The 21,621-nt window shown below is 44.2% G+C and overlaps 1 protein-coding gene and 2 non-coding genes across 3 annotated transcripts; all 3 read left to right on the forward strand.

Moving 5' to 3' along the window:
* Positions 1-16,610: 16,610 nt before the first annotated feature.
* Positions 16,611-18,089, forward strand: LOC125524444 (cytochrome c oxidase subunit 3). Its single transcript, XM_048689498.1, has one exon. It carries the CDS (start codon positions 17,189-17,191, stop codon positions 18,029-18,031), a length of 843 nt encoding a protein of 280 aa, XP_048545455.1. The 5' UTR covers positions 16,611-17,188; the 3' UTR covers positions 18,032-18,089.
* A 2,362-nt stretch (positions 18,090-20,451) lies between these two features.
* TRNAM-CAU lies at positions 20,452-20,525 on the forward strand. The gene has a single exon. It is a non-coding gene; the product is annotated as a tRNA-Met (tRNA).
* Positions 20,526-20,655: 130 nt separating this feature from the next.
* On the forward strand, positions 20,656-20,729 carry TRNAN-GUU. Its single transcript has one exon. It is a non-coding gene; the product is annotated as a tRNA-Asn (tRNA).
* Positions 20,730-21,621: the final 892 nt, after the last annotated feature.

The raw sequence follows: 21,621 nt of genomic DNA on the forward strand, positions 1-21,621 counted from the left end.
TTATATACATAGCCCGCCGGCTTACAGAGTCCCGAAGCCGGATCATAAACGTGTCCGGTTCGGTCTCTATCCTTCCTATCTTACAATTCAAGTTACATAACAAGGTTGGTTTACATCTGTAGGCTTTAACTCGCCTCTGGGCCTTGGGCCTTCATAAAGCGCCCTCATTCTTAGGTCTTCACAGGCTTCTAATCTTCATAAGGTTAATCCGTCTACCCCTGGCCGGTTTAAGTCCAGTAGTAATATCCCCAACATTAGGCCCCAGATTGGTTTGAACTTGTTCATGTCAATCTTCCATACTTAGAAAAATTCCTCCCTTGCATCTTCACCTTGATCTTGTAAACCACCGTGATGTCATACTTCAGGATCATGATAAAGCACCCTGACGTCATCTATCCGTTGAAGCTGAAGATTACCTTCATTAATGGATATCCAGTCATCGAGGCGACACTATTTTTAACTATCCATTTTTGAGCTCCTCAATTCCCGCACTTGTCGCTTTATCACTTCACCTTATAAATAGGTCCACAGGCCCTTATTATTTCTCCCCTTCGTCTCCTTCGCTTCTTCCTCCTCGCGACCCCTCTGCCCCTGAGCGCTGCCGCCGCCACCGAGCTTCTTCTCTGTTTCGATAAAGGCCGCTGCATCAACCTTACCGTTTCCAGAGAACTACGGCATTCCTCCGTTGCTTCAATAATCACTGTAGGTCTTTTTCTTTCCCCCCTTGTAGATCTGTCTAGGGTTTCCTTGTTCTTCGCAGTTCTCTGGAGTTCATCAGTGCTTCAGTGCTGTTCTTCCCTGTTCCTCCTTAGTCTATAGATGGACACTTCACGCTTGACGTATCCCTTGTCGTGGCTAATCTTCTGTCACCACCACAAACCCTTATGCGCAAAAACTGATCTAGTCCTTCATAAACTGTTTCGGGTCCTACTCTTTTTAGGTCAAAATATTTTGGCCTTTCTGTCTTCGGTAGATCCAAAATTCCCATTTGATCCTGTGAAACTTGTTTTACCTTACCTAGTCGTTTTTACCTTAGATCTGTACCCTCTTATCACTTCGGCGATTTACCTTTGTATAAACAATCTATAGCATTAGCCCTCTAGTAAACCGGAGGAGCCTTTTACCTCCATTGTTGTACCCCGGTTTAATAGTATCTGTATACCCTTGTTCCGATATTTCCTTGTTATCCATTATTGCATTAGTCTTCGGTTTATGCAATTTCACCTATCGGTATATCTTTTATTCCACTGCATCTTGCATGTCATCATGAATGATTTGTAAACCGGCATTTGTTTTCCAGCTTTTTGTTTCACAATGGCCATGCAATTTGCTGCTTGCAACTGGGCTCGTTCCCGGGTCATCGAGGAACAGTTGAACGGAAATGTTCAGCATCGGCACCTTGCCTAAGAAAACTGAAATTAAATGGCGAGTTCCAGGAGCAGAAAATCCTCTAAGCCCGAGGCAGGGTGAGGTTGTGGTCTTTATCGACCACATAGGCCGTGGTTTCAAAACCGCCAGGGTTAAAGTTTTACCGAGATGTGCTTGCCAGTTTCCAACTTCATCCTCAAGACATCGGACCCAACTCGGTATCCAATCTATGCAACTTCCAGGTCTTCTGTGAAGTGTACTTACAAGAAGAACCGACTGCTGAGCTGTTCCGGGACTTCTTTCATCTGAACCGGCATACAAAATTTGTAAATGGCCCCAATACTGAACTTGGTGGTGTCTCAATCCAGAAGTGGAAGGAAGTTGAATTTCCTCATGCCAAACTGCATAGCCACCCTAAGGAATGGAACCAGACTTGGTTTTACTGCAGAGATACTTCTCCTGAAGATGAAAATCCCCTCCCAGGCTATCGTGATCACCCGCTTTCCAACACCCATTCAATGTCACAACGCTTAAGTTTTGCAGAACGGGCCAAATATGCCCCTCAATTCGCCAATCTCCAGGCTTTTATGGCCAACGGTTTAGAATGCGTTGATTTCGTGCGCTGTTGGATATCTTGGAGCGTCTTGCCTCTAAGTCGCTGCCCCGGTTTAATGTGTGAGTACGCCGGTGATGTTGAAGACCCTCAATGCCATTGCAACATTCAGGTGACCGATGAAGAGGTCACTGAAAGCGTAAAGAAAATTTTGAATGAATCGGAATCAGTCTGTAGTCAAACCGGCTTGAACCCCTTCTATACTAAGAACAAACCGCCTGCTGTAAGCACTATACTTCCTTTTCATCTTTGATATCTTTAATTTGTTCAACTTGTAATCATTCTTCTGTGTATGTATGTATAGGGTGATGATCCCTTCTGGAAACGGAAATCCGTCGATAAAGCGGTAAAGCCAACCAGGGATAAGCGGTCAAACCATCTCGTCCCAAAACCAAAGCCGTCAAGCGGACCTCAAAGCGGAAAACGGCTGACCGGATCAACATGGAACTTGATGTAGATGGTGATGATCCGGAAGTTGAGGTAGAACTTGACTCACTTGGCTCCCTTTTCATGCACCTCATTAACAATGATCTTTATCAGGAGGACGTAGAAGGCAGCCAAGCTGATGATATAGAGGTCATTACCCTTTCCTCCGGTTCAGACTCTATGTCAACACAAAAAACCCGTCAAGCAGTCCGGAAAGTAAGCTTTTCTCATCCTCTTGCTTACTTGGACCCAACATTTATTTTGAAGACGCAACAGCATGAAGCTCGCCAGACAACCCGGCACAGTGGCCAACAAGTCACTTCGGCCGGTTTACCTGATACCCCGGTTCGGAAGCGCCGGTCTGAGGTCTCTTCCACTTTTGACCATTCTTATCCCAAGGCAGGTTATTTCAGACAACCTCTTAATCCGTCCGATTCAAATTATGAGGTGAAACCTCCCTCATCCTCCGGTGAGTCGACAGCAACCCAACTCCCTCCTTTAAAAACTGTGGCTGGGTAAGCTTTCAAACCCTTTCTTCCAATGTGTTGCAATTCTTGAATAAGATGCTAAACCTCTTTTACTTTTGTTTGCAGAGCCAAAGCCAGACCCAGCAAGAAAGCTCGGGTCAATAATCCGTCAGAAGACCAGACTGTTGTTGAAGAAGAGCAAATAGGTGAACTGGACCAAACTCGTGAACCAGAAGTCCCTCCTCCTGAAGCCACCTCCGATGAACCGCCCCTTCTCGACCGGAATACTGATGGACCAGCAGAAGCTGATCCTGCCATTCCTGATACTGAACCGGCAGCTCCAAACCGGGCTAGTCCGGTGAGAGGTATTGAGACTCCGTCAGCACCGACAAAAACCACTGAAGACCAAGGAGATGATATTATCATTACTCGCATAGGCCACAACTCTCCTGGTCATCCTGTAATCTTGGCCCAACATAGTGCCAAAGAAGAGTGTGCTGCTAGGGAGAAGGGCAAATGGAGTACTGACTTATCAAGTTATGCCCATATCAACGCTGAAGAGCTTCACTCTGGTTTCTTAAACCGTCTGCACTCAAACCGCGACTATGAAGCCGGTTTGGTGAATTTGATGAAACAACGCTATGAGGTATTTTCATCTCCCTTTACTTCTTGATTCCAAAGTGGAAATGCCAGCCCAAGTAGCCCCCAAGGGCCGTTTTATGATGTTAATCGTGAACCGGGTCTTTGTAATACACTAAGTCTCTCCCAATGATCCTCAAAATGTTAGGTCCTTAGTGAAAACCAAGGCCGATACTTTACCAATGTAATGATATAGCTTTCCTCAGCGTAGCCCCCAAAGGCCGGTTTAGCTTTGCAGGGTAATCCGGGTTTTAATTCATGCGTCCGTTTTGAATAGATGTACATTAGCCCCAAAGTGTCAAGGATAATGCTGGCATTGTTCTCGATACTTTATAAAAGATGTAGTGAATCAGAGCAAATAGGCATTAGCCCCCAAGTATGAAGTGCATAACTTGTTATACGCTTTGTACTTTAGAAAATATATCCTGTTGTTTGACATTTCATCATTGTTGTAGGCCGAACTAAGCAATAGAGATGCCCGGACTGCTGATTTGCAAGAGAATGTGAAGTCCCAACAAGCAGAAGCTGCGAAAGCTAAAGAGCTGACCAAGGCCTTGGCAGCGATGGAAAAGCTGAAAGAGTCTTTTAACAAAGATCATGCTGACTTGGAAACCAAGAAATCCGGTTTAACCAAAAGAGCTGAAGATGCTGAAGCGGCCTTGAAACCAGTTGTGGATGAACTAACTGGGTTGAAACGGCAAATAAACGCCATGACTTCCGCAATCTTTGGTAAGTATCTCTTTATGTAGTTTGTCCAATTCATGAAAGCTTATAATTGACCAGAACGCTGATTTTAATCCGTAACAGGCACTCATATTGCTCATCTGGGCACATATATGTGGATGAAGCTTAAAGCGGCTTATACCCTTACTGAACAGCTGTAGTCTGGGTCCCATCATGCAATTTGTACTGCGGCTTACAATAAACCGGCGCCATCACTGATAAAGAAAACTCTTGAGAAGCTGGCCATGTTACCAGCCCGGATTACCGAACTGAAGAAGGCAGCTACAAGAGCAGGCGCATTAACCGCACTAATCAGAGCCAAGGCATGGATCCCTATTCTTGAAGCGGAGGACATTATTAAAGGATACCCAGGTGTAAAGGACGATGGTTCAAACTTCGACAATGATGACCTCCGAAGGCTGACCAAAGAAATGCGGCCAAAAGCCAGCAAACTGGCAGAGGACACAGACTTGTGTCATTTCCAACCGGCTTATGACGCTGAAGAAAAAGACAGCCTGTCGAAATCCATGAAGTCGAAGAACTTGTGCCTCCAATCCGTAAGCATACCTTTGCCCCTGATATTAACCCCTCCAGCCTTATCCATGAAGAAGTCGTGTTTCAAGCTTTAACTGGAATCGATTGGTCAATGGTTGATTTCCAGCGTCTGGGGAGGGATGAAGAAGAAGCGATCGCACCAACTGACCTTCAACCGTCAAACCGTCCAGACGAAGCATCTTAAACCGGATATTGCGTGCCAATGTTTAAAAACAACTATTCAATTGAAGCCGTTTGGAAGCTTCATGTAATATGACAGCAAAAACTCCTTTATCTGTCATGCCATCGAGCATGTTTTGTGATGCTTTGATAATGTGAAAACTTGCTCTACCTTTTGGGATCGATTTATGCTTAACCTAGAAGGAGCTGTGTTCCTGGATACAAGTACTTGAAAAGTGTCCTAGCGGTTTACCGCTGGACGGGTTATGATGCTCAACAAATATATAATACTTAGATGAATGATCAAAGTTTTTGTATTAAAAGTAATATGTGCAACATACCTCATTGGTTGACCAAATGCTTGTATGGTAAAGGTGTTAACACCAATCCGGAGTGTTGATAACTCCGTCCTTATTTTGCCGGATTATGATAATAAACTGTACCGGGATATAAGAATCACCGGATTTTCTTTATAGCACTGGAGATTTAGTCGAACCAGACCGGGGCAAAGAACACCAGCTTGTAACTGATCATTTACTGACAACATGTAGTTGAAAGTCAAGCCAGGCCAAAGACACCGCTTTACCAGAACATATTATGAACCTCAATAAAGGCAGAAAACTTAGCAACTAAGACTCCAACAAAAGAAACATGCAAGGCTTTTTACGAGTTGCCAGGCTCCAAATCGAGGCTTTTCATGGGCTGCCAGGCCTCTGAGTTAAACCATTTAACAAAGCCTTTTAAGATGGTCCTCCAATTAACCAATCATCATTTTAACTTTGACAAGTTCAGGGTGTGTAAAAGATTGACTTGTCAAACGTTCGGTGGGTCATACCAGGATTACCTGGACAGGAGTGGCTTACTTGATGAAGGCAGGTTAACCCGGGGTTTTAGGTGAATACACCAGGCTTCCAAGTCTTGGCTTGATAGCCAATTACAAGGGTCCTTTCAAACTCTTTGTTGCTTTGCACAAAGAGCCCCCAAGTAACTTTGTGAGCTAAGCTCAGTGGGTGCCCATGTTTGAGTTTGTGCTATGTGCAACACTCTCTTTGGCCCCACAAAATTACCTTTGTGGCTAAACGCCTATCAAGAGGTGTAGCTATGGTGTGATAACAACCAAGCCCCCTAGTGATATCCCTTTGTGGTTTCAAACCGATCAAGAGGTGTAGCTATGGTTGAGATATGACCAAGCCCCCTAGTGATTTTCTTTATATTCGTGCGACTGCAGAGACCGGTTTAACAAAAAGCCCCGCTTTGTCAGTAGAAACTCTTGTAAGCACACACATGATGTAAAAAGAACAGAGACCCCACTTTAATGGAGGCTCTGGTTTATTATATAATATATACATCGTCATAAATATGTACATATGAAGAGCCTATGGCTCAAGTATAGTAAGGCCGAAGAAGAGCTATGTTCCATGGCCGCTTGGTCTCCTCCTTCGATTTACGTGAGTCTTGGTGCTCTCGAACATCAATGAGATAGTATGACCCGTTGTGCAGATTCTTGCTGACCACAAAAGGTCCTTCCCAAGGTGGGGATAATTTGTGGATATCAGTTAGATCCTGGATGAGCCGGAGCACCAAATCACCCTCTTGAAAGGTTCTGGTCTTAACCCGGCGGCTGTGATAACGTTGGAGATCTTGTTGATAAATCGCCGAACATGCTGCTGCAAGATCATGCTCCTCATCTAACAGGTCTAGAGAATCCTGACAAGCTGTTTCGTTATCCGCTTCAATGTAAGCTGCCACACGGGGCGAGTCGTGACGGATGTCACTAGGGAGAACCGCCTCCGCTCCATAAACCATGAAGAAAGGTGTGTAACCCGTCGATCTGTTAGGCGTGGTGTTGATACTCCATAACACAGAAGGTAATTACTCCACCCAACAACCCGGTGTCTGCTTCAAAGGAACCATAAGCCGGGGTTTAATACCTCTCAAAATTTCTTGATTCGCCCTCTCTGCTTGACCATTAGATTAGGGGTGAGCCACCGATGCTATATCAAGCCAGATGTGCTCACGTTGGCAGAACTCCTCCATCTCTCCCTTTGACAGATTAGTACCACTATCAGTTATAATACTGTGTGGAAAGCCAAACCAGAATATCACCTTTTTGATGAATTGAACCGCCGTGGCCGCATCACACTTACTGACTGGCTCTGCTTCCACCCATTTGGTGAATTTATCAACTGCCACTAACAAGTGGGTCTTTTTGTTCTTGGATCACTTGAAGGGTCCAACCATATCAAGCCCCCAAGTTGCAAACGGCCAAGTTATTGGAATCATCCTCAACTCCTGAGTCGGAATGTGAGCACGGCGTGCGAATTTTTGACAACCGTCACATCTCTTGACTAAATCCTCCGCATCAGCATGCACTGTTAACCAGTAAAAGCCGTGGCGAAAAGCTTTAGCCACCAAGGACTTTGAACCGGTGTGGTGACCACAATCCCCTTCATGGATTTCTCGCAAAATCTCAAAACCCTCCTGAGGAGAAACACAATGGTGAATTGCCCCTGAAACGCTGTAACGATGCAATTCTCCGTTGAGTATAGTCATCGATTTGGAACGCCGGATTATCTGCCGAGCCGAGGTTTCATCCTTTGGTAACTCACCCCGGTTCATGTAAGCCAGGTATGGGATTGTCCAATCCGGTATAACATGCAAAGTTGCCACCAATTGAGCCTCCGGGTCAGGAATAGCTAACTCCTCCTCTGTTGGTACTTTGACCGACGGATTATGCAGCACGTCAAGAAAGACATTTGGTGGGACCGGTTTATGCTGAGAACCAAGGCGGCTTAAAGCGTCCGCCGCTTCATTCTTTCGCCGGTCTATATGGTCCACCTGATAACCCTTGAAGTGACCAGCCACTGTGTCCACCTCTCGTCGATATGCAGCCATGAGTGGGTCTTTAGAATCCCAAGTGCCGGACACCTGTTGTGTCACCAGATCTGAATCCCCAAAGCACTTAACCCGGCTTAAGTTCATCTCCTTAGCCATCCGAAGACCGCGGAGCAAGGCCTCATATTCAGTTGCATTATTAGTACAAGGGAACATTAAACGGAGGACATAACAAAACTTGTCACCTCGTGGGGAAGTTAGTATGACTCCAGCCCCCGAGACCTCCAAGTGTCTGGATCCATCAAAGTGAATAGTCCAATACGTGTTATCTGGCTTCTCCTCTGGTTCCTGTAACTCCGTCCAATCATTGATGAAGTCCACAAGTGGTTGGGACTTAATTGATGTACGAGGTATGTATTTGAGCCCGTGAGGTCCAAGCTCAATACCCCATTTGGCAATCCGGCCCGTTGCTTCTTTGTTTTGAATGATATCTCCCAGAGGGCCCAAACTGACCACTGTGATAGGATGGCCCTGAAAATAGTGTTTAAGATTCCGGCTTGCCATAAACACTCCATACACCAGCTTCTGCCAATGCGGATACCTCTGCTTTGACTCAATGACACTAGTAGAAAAAGGGCTTTTAGTCCCGGTTCCTTATTAGTTTCAAAGTAAACAAAGTGGTTTGCTTGCCTGCTTCCTATCTGACCTATCAATCAAAGAAATGTTCTAGTTCCGCGATACGAGCTTGACTGTCGCTCTGAGATAGTAGATTTCTTGGTTGGGGGTCCCTTTATCAAAGGCTCCCTTCCCTACTGATCATACAACAAATGAAGGTGGTTAGAAAGATGGCACATCGATCTTCTGTACACCCTGTTCGTGCTGCGGAACGCAGAAAATCCGCCTTCCATGGAAAAAAAATTCCTGACTCCGAAGTATCAAAGGAGACTCTGGTGGCGCCTTCTGAAGAGCCCTTCATTCTGCGACTCAGATAGGCTAGGATTCGTGTCTCAGCCGGAAGGGGTCGTAGGACTGACTCAGACAAAGCGTTAGAAGTACGATCTCCGAATCTATAAGCTTTGGCCTGCCTTCTTCCCTTATCTAATCTCTTAGGTAATAAGAAAGTGGTGTTAATTGTCACGCTAAGGAGCTGACCAGTGACATTTCTGTCTCAATTGAAGTCAACCTTACTATACTCGCTTGTAGGAGATCATCGCTCAGAAGGGCGTTCTTTCGCTAGAAAAACAAGAGTTTGAAGATCACCCAACCCACGAAAAGGTCAGAACTCTCGATCTAGCCCCACTTTCTATAACAATTTATCGACATGTTGTTTCGAATGTCCTTGAAAAGGCCTACACACATACCCTGCCACTCGATGTGTAGTGGGTTTGTTCAGTAGAGATGGGTAGAGCGCACAAGTATTGGAAGGAAAGTTTCACCCTTCTTAAAAGAGAAAAAGTCTGTATTGAACTATGATTTGAATTCCTTTCTTATTAGTTTCCAAGTGCAAAATGTTCATTGCCTTGATCAGAGCCTTTAAGCCTTTTAGAAGCGAGCATTTCCGCAGCTTCTATTTTTCCTAAAGCTAATGAACCGAATGGAAGAGAAAAACTTGGAATAAATAATAAAGAAGGAACCAACAAGAAAATACAGAATTGTTCCAACCTCGGCTCGGGGTCTGTCTGGAAATGGAAAATAGTTCTCTCTCTCATCTGGTCTCGCCACAGTGACAAGAAAAACAAGTGAATAATTGGAATAGAACGCAATCGTCAACCAAAATCGGGTAGGATGTATTATAAAAGAAAGCCTTGCCTCACTCGCAAGTGAGGACCTCACCCCTCCTTCCTCATTTATTGAGAATGGAAAAAGACAATGTTCATTGCTTCCTCAAAACAAGAGTTCCACGGGCGGCTGCTCCTGAACGAGCTGCTCATGCTCAAACTGATCAACATAAAGTGGAAAGTGTAGTAGAGATATTACTCGCAGTATGAGAAGGAAGAGAAGATCTAACCTCTCTACTTGACACCTCTGAACCAACTTCATTCCTAGCTAAAACAGGAAAGCTGAAAGTACTCAAGCTTCAAACTCCTTGCTAACAGCCCTACCGATAAAAGGAATAATGTTTCAAGGACTATATGACTAGCTCTTATACGAGTTCCTGGTAAACCACTGCTTGCGTAAAGTACTCCGCTCGCTCCCCTGCTCGTTCAAAGTATTCCACTCGCTAGGATCTTAGTAAATAAGCTTGCTCCTTACCTTTCCTTCCTAGCTTTGAGAGCAATACTACCTGTAATAACACAATGAACTTATCCTACTTAGGGAACAGGCTGGCATAAAGGGCAAAAGAGAAAGAGTTACACCCATGAGAAAACCAGGTGGTGTTACTTTCCTTCTTCCACCTGAACCTGCTTGCAGGCCTTATAGAAAAGTCTTGTATAAGATAACTAGCTTGACAACAGGAATTCTCTAACTTACTTGTAGATAACGAACTTGCTGAAGGAGGTTAAGATAGTTTTCCGTTAATGGGGAGAGAGAAAAAGAGTCCTCGCTTTCATAATCGGTAATCAGAGTCCAGGCTTCCTACACCCATATTTTACGACAACCTATGAACCGACTAACTCAACAGCTGGCCTTAGAGAAACTGTCCTAACTTATCCAAGTAGTCCTAATAAATGGCCATGATGAAATACTCTTCCTTTCCCTGCGGCACTCGCTTGAAGGACTCGAAAGCTGACTAATGCTGATAGGAAGAACTTTCAAAGTTCTCGTTAGTCCTTTCATTGAAGCTAGTGACATCATCTGACTCTATCAATTCATTTCTATCTTCTTTTTCTTTCATTTATCTCTTTCCTATCTATACAGTGTATTACCCCAAAAGATAGTGAGTTAAGCAAGCATGTGGGAAGTAAGCGAGCAGGGTGAGGCGGCGGCTTGTAGAAAATCCTCAATATCTATATCGGAGTCAGCATCCGTTTTTGTTTGAGTTTCGCTGTTAGCTTACGTCCTTTTAGCTAGTTCGACGTGTTTTCATTAGTCCTTCAAGCAAGTGAGCCAGTCGCGGTAGGTCTTTTTAGCCTTTAAGTAGTAGTCCTGTTCGAAAGATAGTTATCATAGTGAAGTGAGTTATTACAGTTTTTCGAGTTTCTTGAAGGCCAGGCAGTTAGCCAAGGAAGGAAGTTATTGTGTGGAAGTCTTCTAGTCTGTCTTCCCCTTCAAGCTCTCGAGTACACTAGGGGAGAGGTATCGAAAGTCAAAGTATAAATCAAAGTGAAAGTAAGAAGTATAAGTAGTAGGCTATCGATTAGGTTTTTCTACTTAATTAAGCTGCTTATGCAAAGTTTTAGAATTTGTTCACATAGGCAGCGTGATTGGGGGCATATTTGTTGCTTCCCAAGGTAGTTAGTTCACCACACAGGCATGTTAGTACTAAACTGCAGAAAACTATTAAGTCATCCAATTCATGCCGCATTGCAAGATTACTCTACCACTGTATAAATGGTATATAGATAAGTGTCTTCACTTCATCAAATGAAAATCAAAGAAATTGAGTACTAACACGTATTGCTATGGATGGTGCAAACAGGCTTTCGGCAGCAATTCCAGAAAAAAGGAATAGGTGTTTTAGCCAGGTCATCAAATCAGGGGGGATATGCCAAGAAGAAATCCATGGAAATCAGCATTCCAAGAACAATAAGTTGGCACTTTCTTTCATATATAAACTATTTATTGAGGGAAAAGATATGAAAAACTAGAGTGGAATCGATTGAATGCACTATCGTTATGCTTTGGCCAACCCTCTTTTCCAAGTTCCTCTTGTTTATCCAATCTGTATTCCAATCAGAAATCCAAGGTAAGATCAAGCCAAAGGGGAATCTAGGTACCGTTGACCCAGGAAATCAAGTATCAAAGGACCCGGGCAATAGGTTTATGACTGAACTGAAACTAGAGCAGGGAATAGCAGGATGCCTATGTTTCCAATACAGAAATCCTTAACAGAACAGAGCACAGACAATAGGGCCAACTATTGATCTTACTTTCCCTCAATAAATAGTTTGGATTGGATAAACAATCCTACTTTCATTCCAATCATAAAACAAGGGAAAAGATCAAGGGAGAAAACCCTTCCAAGAAAACTAGTAACCAAACCCTGACGAACTTGCATTTGTTGAGCGAAAAGAAGAGTTCAACAGGAAGAACGTATGAAGAGATTGAGATGTTTGGATCTTGGCTAAATTTATAAGCGAAGAATGCACGTGAAGTATTCAAGGTACATTCGACTATATCTCATTCTATAGAAACCATTTCTCAATCTATAGAAACCATTTGCTTTAGGTAGACGTGATGGTACTTCCACTATTTTGGCATCTTATGGAACCCAATTCGAGATATATAAACTAGATCCTTGTTATTAGAATGATGATCTCTTGGCTATGACTGAGTCATATATTAATGGAAATGGTTTTCTCCTCCGAAAGTCCAAGTTGAGTCCAAGTAGTGGCAAACTAGAATCCTTCTTTTCTTTTCCCTTCGTGGTTAGTTTCAGTTCAAATGACGAATTGAGACAGAAATCTATGGATTCCTGTGGCTGGGGGATCCTATGTCTATAGATAGATTCAAGTACCATTCTATACCCCTTCCCTAGCGCCCTATAGACCTGTTTTGCTATGTGGGTCCTCTTAGCTGGTCGGCCTAGGGGGGGATGCAATTCAAGAGACAAGTTCTACAAGTTCTCATGGCCGAGATCCCCGTATTGGTAACGGGGCTGGTGCTGACTCGTTCAGAGAACAGACCCCCGATGTTCTTGGGAAGAAAGAGAGAAGGACGGCCCTGTAAGGGAGATCCTGTGTTGGAAGATATTGGTGGCTGTCATCTCGTTCAATTCTGGGTCAAATGACAAGAGGGCCGTTCAAGCAGATTAGAAGTAGCTGTTGTTGAGAAAAGGTCAAAGTGCCACTATGGAGGTCGGAACAAGCGTCTACCTACCAAGTGAATTGTGATTGAAATGACGATGGCAACAGGTTGAGCTCTATCCACTGAAATTGAATCCATCGATGCGGTAAAGGACAGAGCAGAAACAAATCCTCCATTTCCCTGCCTTGCGACCGAACAAAGAAGAAATGCTAGAGTGAGGAGACCTGTTGGTTGACCAACTGAAGGAAACGACGCCTCTCCTGCTTTGCTTACTTTTGGCCAGCATTCGTCTTCGGCTTACAGTAGCGTTTGCAGCTCTATTGGAAATCGAATTTCTATGTCCGTCCATAAAAAGCATCAACTTCTAGTGCCCCCATCCACCACAAGAGTAGGTAACCTGCTTGCTCTTTTCTCTATTGGGCGATCTAGGTATATCTTCCAACTCTCCTTCCTGCACACTGGCATACAAAGCAGCCTCATAAACTGCATTTTGTAACTGAACCTCCACAGTTTTCAAACCTAAGGGTGGATCAAAAGGAACCGGTATTCTCTAATCTAACTTGAATTCAGATCAATAATCAAGGGGCACAAGAAGAAGGCAAGAGCGCGGTTCCGGCTAAAACCAACTCTGCGAGGAAAGCAGAACTCAGCGGTGACTGATCCGCTCGAACCACACTACTTACTTAGGCTCACTTACGAGAGCTCCCCTGACTCTGATCTCTGATCTAGTAGATGCGAGAAATCAATCCAACTCCATCTGATCTTATGATCTTTGCAGAGGACAAAGGTACTAGGGATATTTCCTCCATTTATATTCGTAAGAAAGAACTCCCACTATTCATTTGTATCAGCCGGGTCTTGGTGAATCAAAAAAAGGTGTAGATAATGCGCATTGCTTTTGAGTTCTATTTGAACTAACTAGTTTCCACGGTTCTCCAGGAACCTACCGTTTGTTTGGAGTATAGCCAAGTGGTAAGGCATCGGTTTTTGGTATCGGCATGCAAAGGTTCGAATCCTTTTACTCCAGATTATGAAGACCCGATCGGATTTGTCAAGAACGAGCTAACAACTACAGGGGAAGCGGCTCAGTATCAACATACCACCTGCCCGTCTTATCAATGACAATCATCCGTTTGGATGAGGCCATTCTAAGGGTTGTTTAGGATTGGTATCTGCTCTCTTCCCACGGAGTTCTTGTCCCCATGACCAGTATCAGCAGAGGCAAGACCTGTAAGCATCAAGCCAGCCAAGAAGTAGAAGTTGGTAAAGATGGCACAAACAAAAGAAGAAAGGAACTTGGTTGGTGATCTTACATACGGGAGGCCTTCTATAGAGTGAGGCAAATAGCGATTTTGCTATAGATACTGGGATCATAAAATGGTAGTGGATGTGGACGCCGAACAGGTGGCACGAAGTGCTCATTCAACGGACGGAGTCATACCACCGCCTCCTCCTGCAAACGAGCAAGTTCTAAGCTTTATCGATCTTCTCCGGCTCACGAAACTCTGGTCTAATGCCCGCCTTTAGAAAGGACCTGTTTCTTCCTATTATTCATATCCGCTAGGGGTACGAAGGAGAAGGAGACCGGATGCGTTAAGCTAGTTGGTAAGAGTTCTTGTCATTATTGATAGTGGCCCTAGAGAAAGAGCTTACGCTGATTGTTCTAACTTCATTCATATTTGATTCCGCAACTGAGACCTTTTCCACATCTGTGCCAGGAGGGCAAGCGGTCAAAGCAGAAAGGGTTCTCGCTTCTCCGTCTGGAAGGACACCAGAGGGCTAAAGGCAGTATCTTTAGTCTACCCAACTCCCTTGATGCCTATTTCCTTTTATACGGTCATTCCGTGGGGCCACAAGCACCATCAATTGCATTATCCCCGGTACCACACATCACTCCAATCAGAATAAGTGGGAATGCTGGTTGGAAAGACAGAGAAATAGAATAATGAGAATCATATGGTCTGCTTGGGAACATAAGCGAAGAAAGCTCTAAGGTTTCCCTTCCTGCATTCAGAGCTTATCAATTCGTCCCACGCTATATAGTGAAGCAAAGCTATCTATAAATCGAGCATACTTTTATCCGGAAGGTAGTGGGCTTTCACCCGTACTTGCCCTTCCACTTCACACTTACTAAATTAGGCTGAGTGTATGCGCACATGAAAACAAACAGAAAACGAGTGAGCACTTTCTTTCTATAGACAACGGTCAAGTCTGCGATCCAAACAGTGATGAAAAGAATTCTCAAATCATTCACGGATGGACGTGAAAGAAGGAAGAACCAAATGGCACTGCTTCCTCAAAGCGAGCTTCGGGTACCCGATCAAGGGACTAATGAAACACCAGTACATGTCATACAGAAGCTCCACTCATCCCTCCGCCAGCCCAACCTAAGTTTCTATCGGACTGAGCTATTCTTCAATCCAGTGCCCTAATCCTTTCGAACTTGGGTCCAGAAAATAGTGCTATTGTACAACCTGGGGAAGTCAAAGCACATTCTAAGTGGGCCGCATGGGTCGGCCCTTTCACCTCATTCTTTTCCGTTTCCACGCTCTGAAACCGGGTTCTTTCACTTCAATCTCTCTCATAATCAAGCTGAGATATGATGCTGTTTCATCCTAGAATTTTGAGAAATCCCTTGTTGGCTGGGACGGACCCTTAGTATAAGATAAGTCAACACAACAGGTTGTGTCAGTTTCTCAAAAGACATGGGCTCGCCTTTCGGGGTGACTAGCTGCATTCATTGGTTTGCTTTCTTCCACCAACTTCACAACCATCCTTCGTTGATGACAGGCAAGCTCAACCACAGTTTCCGTAGTTTGGTTCAATTCATTCGGCATTTCCATTTCCAATTGGTAAGTTCTATTTTCTCCGACCCAAGGAAGAAGATCACAAGCGGGAGTCCCCTCTAGGAAGAGATGCTTTCCAAAGGCCGTACACTACTGTTGAATGGCCAAATAGGGATTGAAACAGAGTAAATAACTAGAGTATCCCGTCGTAGTGGTAGCTGCATTTACGCGACCGGGTCCGAGCCACGGGACAAGACCAAATTGGATTGGATTTGTCACATCCGTGGATGGAAGACCGTAGATTTCTCACTTTCCCTACTCGGAGAGCACGTGTATGTAGTCCGCCTGTATCTACTTATTTATTCGGAGAGCGCCATTAATAGGATTCAGAAGTCGTACAAGCTATGGCGGAGCCGTTTACCAATGCACCCAGTTCTGCTCATAATTGATTCTTTTTTTGGTATCATTGGTTCCACGTACGTCTTTTGGGCGAGCTTTCTTCACTGTCATCAAAACCAACGCTCAAACCGAAGCTTTCCGAGCAGTTGTTTATTTCTCACTTTAGCTGCTGTCGTTTTCCTCTTCCGAATTAAGCGAGTGAAAAACAAGGGGATCAGAAGAACAAACAATAAGAATGAGGGATTGAAGTCCGTTTCCTTCGTATCGTATTTCAACGGATCGGGTAGTTCTAGTCTTTTTTGATTACTCCTTCCTTTTTCCCATCATTTGACATAACATAATTAAGAAACTGTTTGATGGTCAACGGAACGAGTAGAGAAGAAAAATGCCCTTATTCCAAAGGAAGTGAGTGCCAAAGCGAAAATAGAGTAAAGAACAAAAGAACGAAATGCAAGGGTTGCATCCGCTGTTTCAAGTCCGGACAGTTCCTCCGCTAGGTTATTGAGTTGGCTCCCCCGTTATTCTTCATCAGACAACGCACACTTAATGGAAAAACGAGGTATCTTTTTGGAAAACTTCTCTACTTACGACTTTGTTAGCGCTTTGAGGGCTTCACTATGTTCTCTGAAATCTTGTTATAAATAAGAAAGAAGTCTTTCTCAGGAGATGACTCTGCTGATACCGAGTTTCAATGCAAAATGGCTCCCGCTTCTTCTGAAAGAAAACAGGGGAAAATCAATATGGAGCCGTCAGAGGCTTATCTGGCCGATATGACTTCCTGAAATTCTTTCCAGATAAAAACCTAAAATGGAGGGGTTGGGGCTTTGGCTCCAGGCTCAAACTCTATCTTGTGGTAGACTGCCCTCCTAGGGAGCGCTTGGGCAACTAACTTGTGGGGCATGACATCCCAAATTCATCATTTACATTAGGAATTTCCTGACAAAAAGTCTTATGTGTATTGGATCCGCTCTTCTGTTAGCATGAACACATGAATGAGATTCTTCTTATTCTTCCTAACATGAAATTTTGCATAGAATGATTGTTCATGTTCACGCCGCTGAGGTTGTTCCCACCATTGAAGTAAGAGTCTGGGTGTGTTTTTCTTACTAATACGGAGAGGGTTCCGAATGATAAAAACCAATCCAAAACTTCTTCGTTTCGTTGGTAGAACCCACGCCAACTCTTTTCTCTAAATAATAGAGAGATCTTTTGATAGTCTCACTTCTATCAATGCAATGAAAGAACTATCCCTTCCTATTTGTTTGTCCTAATGAGACAAAAAAGAGCCTCCTTCTTTACCACTTTAGGGGATGGGGGTGAAGGGGGGTTTACATACAACCGGGGCAAAGTGGTTTATGATTGAATCTCAGAGGCATTCTTATCATTTGGTAGATCCAAGTCCATGGCCTATTTCGGGTTCACTCGGAGCTTTGGCAACCACCGTAGGAGGTGTGATGTACATGCACTCATTTCAAGGGGGTGCAACACTTCTCAGTTTGGGCCTAATATTTCTCCTTTATACCATGTTCGTATGGTGGCGGGATGTTCTACGTGAATCCACGTTGGAAGGGCATCATACAAAAGCTGTACAATTAGGACCTCGATATGGTTCTATTCTCTTCATAGTCTCGGAGGTTATGTTCCTTTTTGCTTTTTTTTGGGCTTCTTCTCATTCTTCTTTGGCACCTACGGTAGAGATCGGAGGTATTTGGCCCCCAAAAGGGATTGGGGTTTTAGATCCTTGGGAAATCCCTCTTCTTAATACCCCTATTCTCCCTTCATCCGGAGCTGCCGTAACTTGGGCTCATCATGCTATACTCGCGGGGAAGGAAAAACGAGCAGTTTACGCTTTAGTAGCAACCGTTTCACTGGCTCTAGTATCCACTGGCTTTCAAGGAATGGAATATTACCAAGCACCCTCCACTATTTCGGATAGTATTTATGGTTCTACCTTTTTCTTAGCAACTGGCTTTCATGGTTTTCATGTGATTATAGGTACTCTTTTCTTGATCGTATGTGGTATTCGCCAATATCTTGGTCATCTGACCAAGAAGCATCACGTTGGCTTTGAAGCAGCTGCATGGTACTGGCATTTTGTAGACGTGGTTCGGTTATTCCCATTTGTCTCTATCTATTGGTGGGGAGGTATATGAAAGAAGGGAACGAATAAGTGGATTGAGGAATAAAAGCTCGAAGACAAAGAGAACTTCTCCGGGTACTCAAGATATTGTGTTTGGAGAGGTGTAGATTGTAGATTCCAGCCGAGAAGACCAGGAAAAGATAAGGATAAAGAATGTCATATATCTCAGGAGCTAGATCACTTCCCGATGAACAAGTCAGAATTGCCTCAACAAAAATGGATGGAATTGGACCGAAAAAAGCCATTCAGCTTCGTTATCGATTAGGTATTAGGTGCATAAAAAGGAAATCAAGTTTGGGAAATGCCACCAAGGAAATGATTTATGGACCATAGTCATTGCTAGATCTCTTATGGCTTTATTTTCCTGCATCCGGACAAGAAGATCTATTTCTCCCTTCGGGGTGACGCTAGCTGAACTTACTTAGAAATGGTCAATTTTGCCTGCCTTGGAGTAATGATTCCACCATTGGATCTTAGAAACGGAGAAGTCGAGGTCGAAGCCTATCATCAAGGCTATCTACAAATAAAGCATAATCAGAAATGAGCAAATACAAATAAACAAGATCCGGAAGAGTTTCCGCTTTCGCACGCACCTGGACCGCTGGATTATGTTGAAGAATAAGACCTCGCCATGGCAGACTCTAGCTTAAAGGTAATGAGCTGATGAAACCAGAGCAAGAGAGGCACCGAAGCAACTCGAGAGATACTTTCTTTGAAATCGGGATTTTGGGGGTCTCAATGGAAGGCAAGGTAGCGCTACTGAATCCCCGTCGTACTGAAGCTGCTCCTCTCGCTCTCGATAAAGACAAGGAGGTCATGAAGGAGCTGGAGGGGAAACGTGGGGAGGATGGGCTGGAACCTGAAAACGCTTGCTTGTGCCCCACCCCGGCCCTATCTTGCTCCAGCTTTACGGGGGTGATCGACGACGGCCACGCCAGGGAGATGAACGTCTCTTCAGGTATGAGATTATGTGGGAGACTTGAGCGCGTGTTGGACTCGCCCTACTATGGACATGAGATACATCTGGTCCCACTACCCCGTGTCATATTTAAAAGCTGGATCTTGTTGTTCATGGCCCCATTTCTCACTGCACTTAAAACAGAGCCCCCGGGTGTGTCGATATGTATGGAGGGCCGAATTCTTGTTGGCGTTGTGTGTACTAAGTCTAAGATCTGCTTACCCGTGTGTCCTAAGATACTGCTGCTTTCCTTGTAGCCATGTCTGAAGCAAACAGTGCCTGGGTAAGCTAGTTGATCCCACCCGAGAGCTCTAGCGATTCGTATAAGTGTTGGTTTGTCGACTAAGCAGTCGCCTTAGGAGCACGTCGTCAGTATCACACTTGTTATTCGCAAAATCTACCTTCCAAACGATTTCCAGAGGATCGAGCAAGAAAAGGAGATAGTCAATCTCTGTTTGAACCCGGTTGCTTTCTGCGCAGAGATGTTTGCTCGTGTCTGTCTTCCGGGTCATCTATAGAGTCTTCTGTTTGGATATAAAAACGGACGTATAGGTAGCTTTTAAGGTGATGTATCGTCTGCGGTTCTTCCTGCTGTACATCAATCGTTCACTAAATCGATGAGGAAGGTGAAAGTAGGGCCATCGACTGGGAAGCAAGCATGAAGGAAGAACTCTGGACTTTGGTTTCAAGCTAAACTATTTACTTCTTCTTAAACAATTTATTGCTTTCCATTCCACTGCTTCTGCACAAAGCCAACGAGCTTCAAACTTATTGCTACTTCCACTCTGTGAAGATTCTTGGTCGTCGTAGTAACACGTATCAAGCACCAGTTGAAAGACCCATTCTAGCTTAAAATCAGTCTTCTACACGATTCCTTATTTAGGAGCTTCCTGTGGTGAATTGGGATACCTAAGTATTTGAAAGCTACGGATACACCAAAAAGGTGGGCATATTGAGTCTCGAACTGCTTGCTTTATGCGGCTCAACTATTGCCAGTCAGTACGGATGCATTGGTACTCCGATCCGATATCATAACTTTATTCAATCTCATATCCAGATCCAGATTGGGAGCACGGTCGCGAGTCTGCACCTAAGGTGCCTCGCCTCTCGTGGGGAACGTATTGCATTTTATGCATTCTACCCCGCTTCAATGATTGCTATTGCCCCGCTTTTCTGACTCTTCTCTGCTTCTGAACTTGCCTGCTCTGTTTCTTCAGGTTCAGAGTTAACACCTTCAGGCGATCTTCCAAACTATAATTGTATTTGCCAACTGGAATTCGGGAAGTAGTAGCAACGACGAGATTTCTTGCATTTTAGTACTCGAAAGGATGGATAATTCAATACTGAACTGCCCGAATCAACCTGAATCAAAAAATGATTTCTCGAATTTTAGTATAGAAAGCAGATCGAAAACCCCTATTTAATTAGTTCTTTCGAGTCACTCAATGAAGAGGGAAAGAAAGATCAGGGGAAGAAGCGGGGTAGAGGAATTGGTCAACTCATCAGGCTCATGACCTGAAGACTGCAGGTTCGAATCCTGTCCCCGCCTTATCACACGTCAGACAGATACCCAGGATCCGAGTCCTGATCACCTGTTTTTTAATCCCTGTTGTTATGGAAAGTGTTGCTGTGTCAAATCGAGATTATGTGGGTGTTCAGCTTATTAAGCAATTCGTTCGTCCTCAATAGCTCAGTTCGGTAGAGCGATCGGCTGTTAACTGATTGGTCGTAGGTTCGAATCCTACTTGGGGAAATTTGATTCATTCTTTAATGTAAGAATAAAGAATGGAATTAAAGGGCTTGCTTTGACCCTTAGGAGTAGAGTAGGTAACCCGTTTGCTATCCTTATTTCTATTTCTATTGCATTTTCTATCTCATCGTATCACATTGTGTTCTACGATTCCACTTCGACAAAAGGAAAGAGCATACCTAAGTTCAATAGCTTTACGTCCGCTATCCCGATCATGATTTTCCTACCCTCAGGGGGAAAGTAAAGGCCCTTTCTTACTCGAAAGCCGTTCCAATCAAGGCAAGAGCCAGAAGTAGACCGACTTGTAGATCGGGTAGCAATAGGCTATGACATAGCTCACTTTACCAAGAACATAGGGCGTAAGATCAAGAGGTTCTTCCACCGAAAGATGGGGATCCTGTCTCTCCACAAGGGTTCCCTTTCTATCAAACTGGCCTTGGCGAGTCGCTTTAATTCCACTGGAGGGTTGTAGCTAGACCAATTCTCTACATTGTTATTATTGTCCTCCCGACCGATCGATCACATCCTAAACTCTGTATGTCAAGCTAAGAGTAACCATAGTCTCAGCAAATAGATAGTCTCCTTCCTTTGTTACCGGTCTTCTTATAATGCCGGGCCACACCCAGAAGTTTCCCTAAGTGACATGGCTAATAGGAATATTACAGATTTACTCAGCGTCCATTTTTTATTCCCGTCCATATCTGTTACGGTTTGTTTCCTAGAGCAGCACTTAGGAGCAGTTGGAAAATAAACCACTTTCAACACCCGGGCGCTAAGAGACATAGGATCTTGTAGAATCCGCCAGGCTTGCCTAGCCAAGATAGCCAGATTCTCAATTTCAATGTCTCTAAATCCCATGCCTCCCTTATACTTCGGCATCGTCATCAAGTACGAC

Source organism: Triticum urartu, chromosome 7 (genome assembly GCF_003073215.2).
Source record: "Triticum urartu cultivar G1812 chromosome 7, Tu2.1, whole genome shotgun sequence".
In the NCBI taxonomy this organism is placed as follows: Eukaryota; Viridiplantae; Streptophyta; class Magnoliopsida; order Poales; family Poaceae; genus Triticum; species Triticum urartu.

Excerpts from the sequence above, each read along its gene's own strand:
- LOC125524444 (XM_048689498.1), top strand. The coding sequence starts at position 17,189 with ATGGGGGTGAAGGGGGGTTTACATACAACCGGGGCAAAGTGGTTTATG.